This window comes from Bremia lactucae, linkage group LG1 (genome assembly GCF_004359215.1).
Source record: "Bremia lactucae strain SF5 linkage group LG1, whole genome shotgun sequence".
Lineage (NCBI taxonomy): Eukaryota > Oomycota > Peronosporomycetes > Peronosporales > Peronosporaceae > Bremia > Bremia lactucae.
Window position 1 is genome coordinate 16,000,719 of NC_090610.1, and position 9,156 is coordinate 16,009,874.

Sequence of the window (9,156 nt, forward strand, 5' to 3'; positions counted from 1 at the left end):
CCGAGTGTTGGGTCTAATTACTATTATTTAGTAATTGACCATCCCCTTAAGTATCAAATGTCTGTGTAACATTAGGGCAACTTTGCCCGTTACAGTTACAATACGGATTTACAATCAGAACAATTCAGATTTGTCACAGCTCAATTGTACAAAGGATTCAGTCAATTGAGACAGAAGGAATTTAACGACAGGTGTAAAAAAATTATCGGTCATGGTAAATTTATTCAACATTCATCTTAGTTTATAATATTTGCATGGAATATCGTCTGCGCAATGGTCAAAAGGCAATAGAAGTGTTCATTAGGTATTTAAGATAGGAGATGTAGCCTGGTACAATATATCAGTCATGATTTTAAGGAACTTAAGCTGTGCTTATATATTTATTTTTAAATGCCTAGATTAGCGAACATCGACTTGACAAAATATTCATTAAAGAAAAAATTGGTGCAGTGTATGTGAATATTTACCTATGGGTCCTCGATGATGAAAATGTATACGAGTCGGTCGGTTTTGTATAAATTGACAGGCATCTGACCTGGCGAGATTATGGCAATTGATTGGTTGAGACAAAGGGCTTGGTTGTGTTGTCGTTCGATTAGGATTACGAGCACGATTACTGCGGTGATGGCAAGCATCGCATAGTACAGATCCCGCGTGGCGATCTTCAGCAAGAGACAAATACGAACTTCATGTTTATCAACATGAGGCATGCGCTGCAGATAACTAATTGAAATTGAATTTTATTTTATTTTATTAGGTGCTGCTGCAATTGTGGCATTCATTCTGCACATGCTAAATCAACTTCTCGTTTTATAGTAGATGAGCGCTACATACATAATTCTACTGAGAGCAATTTACAGCTCAAGCTCGAATATGAGGTCTTTCATTGCACCATCATCGGCGACGGACTTGGCAGTGGCTTTTGCCATAGACGACTGGCGCTGCGAGCTATGATGAGCGCAGCACGAGAATTGGTTGCAATTGTCTTCTTCGTCGTCTTCGTCGTCTTCGTCCCAGATCCATCGCTTTGCAGAAGTGGCTACGTGCTTTCGCGTCCGCGCAGGTATCGACACCGGTGATGAATGCGACATTACGAAGCCTGCTCTCCCCCGGTGATATGTTTTCTTGTGCATGTGTGCAAGGTGTAGCTGTATAAAATTAGGCATTAAGTGCTGGTCCTCTCGGCTTAGCGTGTCACTTCCTCTATCGGAGTCGGAGTCTGTCTCCTCGCCCGACAGGTAGAGAGGATCCTCGCCATTGGAGGCAATCGCACCAGGCTTGATAATTTTGGACTCCTGAATGGATGTCCACACGGGCAGACTCTGGGTTTGAACGGAAAACATTGTAGTATTGAGTGCTTGAGTGATTACACCGCCGCATATAGTGGTTGTCTTCAACCAAGTCAATTGCAAACTGAGTAGCTCTCCCACCAGCAGCAGTCGTCGTCGGAGAATGTAGGTCGTTTGCAGTCCAAGGCTGGCGCGAGTGACAGCACCAGGGCGGTGCGCTGACAGCGCACGCGTTAAGAAGCGGGCACAGCGATTGGCTAAAGGATCGTGGCTGGAATGATCTCAGCTCTACTATTGGTTCAGAACTTGAATGTTAGGGTACTTTGCCGAAACTTCACTGTGCAAAGCAGAGTCACAAATCTCGCTTTGGTGGTAATTAGAATTCATTGTGCCTAACGGCGTGGACTACTTTTGTTGCAAATTTCAATTTCTGCTGTGTGCACGATAAATAATCATATTGTTCGTGTTACTAGCTACAAGTAGGCCCCAACAACATAGCTTCACACTTCCATGACGAAAATACATTGATGGTCGCCTACCTCCAAGGGCAACGAAAAGATCGATAGACCAGCGGGGAAAACGGCATTTAACAAGCGAACGTTCTTCACCAGATTGCAATACTACCACAATAAAAATGGTCATTCCAATAAATGTTCACAAGTAGAGAGAAGACAGCAGGGTTACGCACAAAACCAGGAAAATAGTCAGCGTTTTGTTGCCATTGATAAAGCCAAAGCTTTTGCGCAAAATTCCATCCACTTTCGCAGTGCGGCCATTTATGCAATTCTGCGAGGCGTAGCAGCGCGAGCGAAAAAAAGGCCTGGTTGCTGGATAAGGTCGGGTCGTCGTCGTCCATCTCTTCAGGAGTATCCCCTTCTTGTACGAGTAGTGACTGGCGTTCAGCGGCTGCTGAATTGCATAGTCAAATAGGTCGAGGCTACGGTTGACCCTTTCGCACGCATTGGTGTGGAAGGAATACAAATAGGAGCTGTTTGTACCCTGACGCGCTACCCATTTGTGGTGTTTCACTTGCGCTTGCATCTCAAGCGGTACCAATATTTGTCATGGTCATGGCTGCAGACGTTGGACATCATATCAGCTTAGCGTACGAGGAAGACGTCAGCTGCAGTGGGTTCGCGCAAATAGAATAATTTTGCATCTTTCGAACTTTGCTTTTCTATCGGCTTGTGGGTTGCTTGATAAGTACCCGAATGAATGATATCTGCCAGTGCCGAAAGTGGGCTATTCCCCAATATGGACCGTGAGTGCACACGCCGACTATATATGATGCGAGCCATAGAATGCTCTGGCACTGGACAAATCGAGATAGTAGCATGGCTGTTTCAAACAACGCCATGTCCCTTTTTGTGCGAAACCATTCTTTTTTCCAAACGCTCACCTATATAAAACTTAAATTTTTCTGTCAATTGATTGTTCGGCAGTCTGGTTACATTGCTGGAATTTAACATCGAAATATCAAAAGTTTTAAATCGTGCTTTTGAGACGTTCACAATTTTTAAGCAAGCGCGAAACGTAAAATATGCGTCGGCAATGTAGATATGGCATCAGGAATTATCTTTGCCTATCTTTATTTCTGTACCATTCAACGCACTAATAGAATTGATGGTCGCGGTCAGTTGCACGACGAAAGATATGTGCCGCTGACGAATTGTGCAGCCAGCAAGAAGAGCCAACTCACACACGTACCTCCCTGCGACAGGCTTTAAAGCAACTATTCTGACTGCAACCAACTCAATATCCGCGAAATATTATAGACATCACAATTTTAAATACTGGCCTGATGTAACGGGGTGTGCCGTTACATAAGTATTATTTCCTATAAGAGGAATAATAAATACTATTTCCCATGAGAAAAAGTAAATAAAGAAGTACAAAATTGCTATCTTTATTAATTTTGACTTAAAAAGTTCCAATATTACAAAATTTGGTAATTTTGATGCAATAAGACATTAGCTCTATTGATTAATTGATTTAAGTCAAAATCAACCCCGCCAATCGTTTTAAGACACGATTGTGCGGTGCGCAAGGAGGCGCCATACTTAGTTATTTATTAATATAATAAAGTCAGTGGTAGATAGAAGATCGTCATGTGGGAAACCTTCCTCTGTAATATTGTGTACGTGAAATTTCGAGGCACCTAACCTACACTGTAACCAGTGTAAGATTAACTAGTACTAGTGAAAGGTGCCCCGTTACTCCTGGTGGCACTTCGTAGACCGTTCAACGACCTACACACGTTCCATCCAACATGGAGATGTTAGATGAAGAAAGCAAAGGCTTTCCGGCCCCTCTAGAATGCTATCACGCCACGCGTGAAGGGTTTAATCATTTGAGTGACCTTGAACGGAGAGCGATCGAACGAATGAGTTCGGTCGTAGGCAAGCCAGCATGCTGTACACTCTAAGCAGAGACGAACAGCATACGGCCATAGCCGAGTTCATAAACACGAACTCGATGGGGCCCGAGAGAAAATAGCTTTGCTTTGCCAGCAATGCTCTCAATACGCGGAGGTGTTGAGAGAACAAGGCGCTCAACAATTAGAGCTGTTGAGACAGCAGCATTTACATGCTGCTAGCGATCCGACGCTTCCACATCGACTCGAAAGCTTAAAGTAGAAATCCGTAAGGTTAGGGCAGTCGAAGGCGACTCTTTTTTAAGATGGTTATCGAATTAGACGACGCCATAGATGCTCGCCATATCAGTGATGATGCGACGAAAGTGAAATTTGGGATGTCCAACTTAGCCGGACGTGCCAAATCTTGAGCCTTGGGGCTCAAACTATACGACCCATTAGTGTAAAGGGGCACCTTTCACTAGTAGTGGTAAGTTCTAGTTGACCTTACACTGATTACAGTGTAGGTTAGGTGCTTTGAAACTTCACATACGCAGGGGTACAGAGGAAAGTTTCTAAGTAGTTTAAGGTCATTAGCTACCAAAGGTAATTCAAAGGATAGGAATGAGGAAAAACTAAAACTGTATTAATATATTTCGTTTCCTACGTAGCGATCTTCTATTTACTACAGAACTTACTATATTTATATATAACTAAGTATGACGCCTCCTTGCGCACCGCACAATCGTGTCTTGAAACGATTGGAAGGGTTGATTGAGATTTAAATCAATTAATCAATAGATCCAATGTCTTATTGCATCAATAATACCAAATTTGGTATAATTGGAACTATTCAGATCAAATTAAAATAGATAATAATTTGTACTTCTTTATTTATTTCCTCTTATAGGAGATGATTATTGTTGTTCCTCTTATAGGAATTAATACTTATGTAACGGGACACCCCGTTACATCACCCCTTAACCAATCGTTACTATAGTGACTGAGGTGTAGGGTGATAGATAAGATTATTTTGACTTTTCCTGTAATTTGCATTATCGGTCTTAATCAAAATACCGGTTGTATCTGCATTATTGATTTTAAAAAAATACCGATTTTATTTGCATTATTGATTTTAAACAAAATACCGATTTTATTTGCATTATCGGTTTTGACCAAAATCAAGATGGCGACGAATAAGTCTGTGCGCGTGGGCCGTGATGCCGCTAAGCTGGTAGCTGCATGGATCAGTGTAGCTGTCAGTAAGACAAATGTTCCAGTAGGTGCTGATGCGTCTTCTACAGGGGATATCTCACCTCCTACACATTTAGAAGGTGCTGGGGTATGTCATCTGTTGATGACATTGCAAGTGACGGGGACAATTCACCTGCTACACCAATTGTAGGTGACTAGACCAAGTCACCGGCATCACCCAACACAGTGGCTACGGAAAAGGTCGCCGTATCCCCCGGGGCCGAGTCCGTTGAACCTTTGGGTTCTAACGTGAGGACCAGAGATGTGATGACGAGGTTCTTTGGTGGGGAGTCATCTGCAGATGACTCCGTGGGTGATGACCACTCTGGTGACGTTAGTATGCATCACCAGAAAGTGGTCGCAAAGGGAAGAGTGCTGCTGGTGCTAGGTTGCACCACCAGGAAAGAAGTGATTCTAGGGTTCGCTCCAAGGGCCAAGTTAGCTAACGCTAAGATGAGTTAACAGGAGAGGGACCGCAATACGTTGCGGTTCGCTTCTGAATAGAGACCTTAACTGCACTCTGAGAGATACCTAATTCATTAGTCTGGTATGACCAACGATCAATATCATATTCCGTTTTTCAAATCATCCAGGCTCACAAGCCTGGTGAGAATAAACGGAATTCTTCATCGATGCCTTTTTCCGGCATCGATGGTACACTTGCAAACGGCAAAGGATGCAAAACCTTTGTTTCAAGCGTGGACAGTGTTTGTACAGAATGTACAAAAAATAGGCCGTGAGGTCTGGCTTGACAAGCTAAATGCTTTCCGTGAATGGTTGAAGAAACAGAATGTAGTCGGTGCACACTATAATTTGCACAGGTTGTCTAGAGAGGCAGGGATTCCTTGCCCTCTAGTAGGGGGCTCATACCCATGGTGTTTTAAGGGTGCAGGTCATGCCCCTTTAAGAAACATATTCCGTTATAGATCCTCATTGGAGGACGCTCATCACTCACAAGATGCGTGAAGGGATTGAGAGCTTCCAATTCTTTTACGAGCGCGAAAAGCGATCGCTCTCCGATGGACCTTCTGCCGAGGAGGATATGTCTCGTCGTACTTCATGACGAGACCCAGAACGTCCAACATCACTTGGGAACGAGGTTTTTAACTATCATGTGAGGGTGGATACCCTCACCAACGAACGAGACAACTCGTTCGAACCCCTTTGTCTCACGGTGGCTCGAGTAGCTTTCAACAAGAAAGCGCTTCTCACCAATCGAATCCGTCAATGGATGTGGAAGAGGAGGAAAAATCGGGTTCGCCTCGTTTGACGAACACGAATCATCATCGTAATTTGGATCACAACCTTTATTATATGAGGGATAGTATTAATCCCGAGCGATCACGTCGCCACAAGTTAGCGGTGACGGTTAGGAATGTTTCTCGTGACCAGTTTTCCCACTCTAAAGCGTTCATTATTTTGCGACCAATTCGGTCCGCATATTATTTTTGCTTGAAATTATGCGCAGGTTGCGACTGATCAACTGGCAAACGGAAGGACACATAAGTCAGCCACTGAGCCGAGCAATGCCGGTGACTTGGACCAGCCACCTATAATTGGTACAGCAGGTGACTTGTCACCGTCACCTGCAATATCATCAACAGATGACGTGTTCCAGTCACTTCCTATGGAAGTAAGAGCTGACGCATTTCCGGCAGTAGACGCATTAGCGTCTACTGAAATACTAGCATTTTCATCAGCTGCACTGATCCGTGCAGCTGCCAGATTTGCGGCCTCACCGACCACGCGCACATACTTATTTGTCGCCATGTTGATTGATACAAAATCAGTACTGCAAATAAAATCGGTAATTTGATTATGCAAATTACAGGGAAAGACATAATAGTATTTCCTGTCACCCTGCATCAGTCAGTATAGTGACCGTTGGTTAAGGGGGGGGGTATAACGGGTTGTCCCATATCATTTTTTTTTATAAGAGATATAATAAATATTATTTCCTATGAGATGAACAAAATTATTATGTTTATTGATTTTGACTTAAATAGTTCCAATATTACCTAATTTGGTAAACGATATTGATGCAAGAAGACATTAGCTCTATTGATTGGATGATTTAGGTCTATATCAACCCCCCAATCGTTATCAGACGAATGTGCGGTGCGCAAGGAAGCGCCATACTTAGTTAGTTATTACTTTAATGAGCTCAGTAGTAGATAGAAGATCGTTACTTTTTTTTTTAGGAAACTAAATATATTAATACAGTTTTACTTTTTTCTATTATAAAGGCTTAGTCTTGACCTTCAAGCTAAAGACCTTAGCATCAAAAGAAACCTTCCTTTGTATTATTGTGTACGTAACCTACACTGTAACCAGTGTAAGTTTAACTAGTACTGACCAGTACTAGTGAAAGGTGCCCGTTACTCTGTATAATAATCGCAAATCGTTGTCGTGAGCGTACTAATAAGTAGTTTGCCAAGGTATATATGACTTACACTCTAGTGAAATGCTACTGGTAGCCCTTACGGTTCAATCAGTGTTCTATTAAAGAGAATTGTAGACGGCAGGGTAATCGTTGACTTTTTAACGATGACCTATTTGTAAATACATAATGCGCTGATACAGAATACTAAATAGCGGAAGGATGATGACGTGTATACGTCAAGCCTTACAATTCGCTGCATATGGGCTATTGAAAATAGCAGGTGCTGTCTAAAGCTCCAAGCGCAATGAATAAAGGAAAGCATGTACCCGCTTAAGAAGGATCTTCGTTTTGGCCTTAAAAAATGTGTTTTGGATCTTGGCTTACCTGTAAAAATCAATTTTTTGTTATACGACCAACCTACACTGATAATAGTGAAGGTGAGATGCCTTGATGACTTCACGTTCCCTGGCGTGTAGAGGAAGGTAATAAGTAGCTGAATTGTCTCAAATACTGAAGGTTTTCGATATTAAGGCTTCAGTATAGGGAAAAACTGAAACTGTATTAACATATTAAGTTCCTACGTTACGATTTTCTGTGTATTGACTTTAACTTATTAATAATTAACTATGCGTAGCGCCTCTTTGCGCGCCGCCCAATGTGGCTTGTAACGATTGGCAGGGTTGATTTAACATTCAATGAACTAATTTACAGAACTATTCTCTTGTTGCGTAAATATTTCTAAATTTGGTAATATTGGAAATATTAATGCAGAATTTTGTAATGATTATAATTTTAGGAGCATACCTCAAGCGGTGCAGATCATGACGCATCTTGGTTTCGATACTACGGAGCCCAAGTGCCATCGCATCCCAAGCGTCCTAGTGATAACCAAGCGATTGCTCTCCTTCCTACGAGCGCTTTCTCCATAAGGGGATTTGAACTGTAGTCGCACTTGGAATTAGTGGGTGTGGCCGGCGATACATCTTACCGACTTAATTAGGCGTGTAGGCAGGGTATGTGGCGACATGAATTATTTAGGGGTGTAAGCCGGGGGGTATGCTATACCGATAGGGGTGTATGGCTGTACCGTCCCTCGAAAAATTCCTGCTGCAGCCGAGAGTGAAACTTTCGTTGTGGCTTCGAAGTTCGAAGCGTCGCCTCCGTTTGTGCTATGGCAGAGCGAGACGGATCCAAAGGCTATAGTAGTCGTGCAATTTGTGCGTCCGCATCAACGGGAAGGAGCAATTTATCTATAATTGATTGCGTGAATCGCGTAAAAAATTCTGACGGAGGAGGGTGTATATTGGCTGATCACATGGCCTTAGAAAGGCCATGCAGAGTATCGCATTGATGCTGGTGACGGGCATGGACATGAAGCCGACAATAAATCAAGCAATTGTGGTGTGTCCGACATCATTAGTGAAGAGTTGGGACGATAAAATTATCAAGTGGCTGCACGGACGTGTGATAACGGTGGCTTTGTGTAAGGACCAGTCAGCTTGCTGAGCCCTTGACCACTCATTTCGATTAACCTTCTAAACCATTCATTTTCTTTAATTCAATTTTACATATGCGCCATAGGTTTGCGCAATTAGGAGAGATGATACTCAGAAAGAATTAGATTAAGGATAGGCGATACCTTAAGGAGTATACCAAAACTATCGGTTAGTTAAACTAATTTTAATTCAGTCGTAATTTACCCTCATTCCTGACAAGTGGTAGCACTTGTTGGTCATTCGCCCGCTTCTCCGCCGTCCGCTCGCTTCTCCGCCGTCCGCCCTCTTCTACGCCGTCCGCTCGCTTCTCCGCCGTTCGCCCTCTTCTTCGCCGTCCGCTCGCCTCTTCGCTGTACGCTCGCTTCTTCGCCTTTCACGCTT

At 43.0% G+C, this 9,156-nt stretch overlaps 1 protein-coding gene across 1 annotated transcript; it reads right to left on the reverse strand.

Annotated features, from left to right (window-relative positions):
- Positions 1 to 1,789: 1,789 nt before the first annotated feature.
- Positions 1,790 to 2,145, reverse strand: CCR75_006767 (uncharacterized protein; the record flags this gene model as incomplete). Its single annotated transcript, XM_067964835.1, has 2 exons — positions 1,790 to 1,909; positions 1,978 to 2,145. 2 exons carry the CDS (start codon positions 2,143 to 2,145, stop codon positions 1,790 to 1,792), a joined length of 288 nt encoding a protein of 95 aa, XP_067815280.1.
- Positions 2,146 to 9,156: the final 7,011 nt, after the last annotated feature.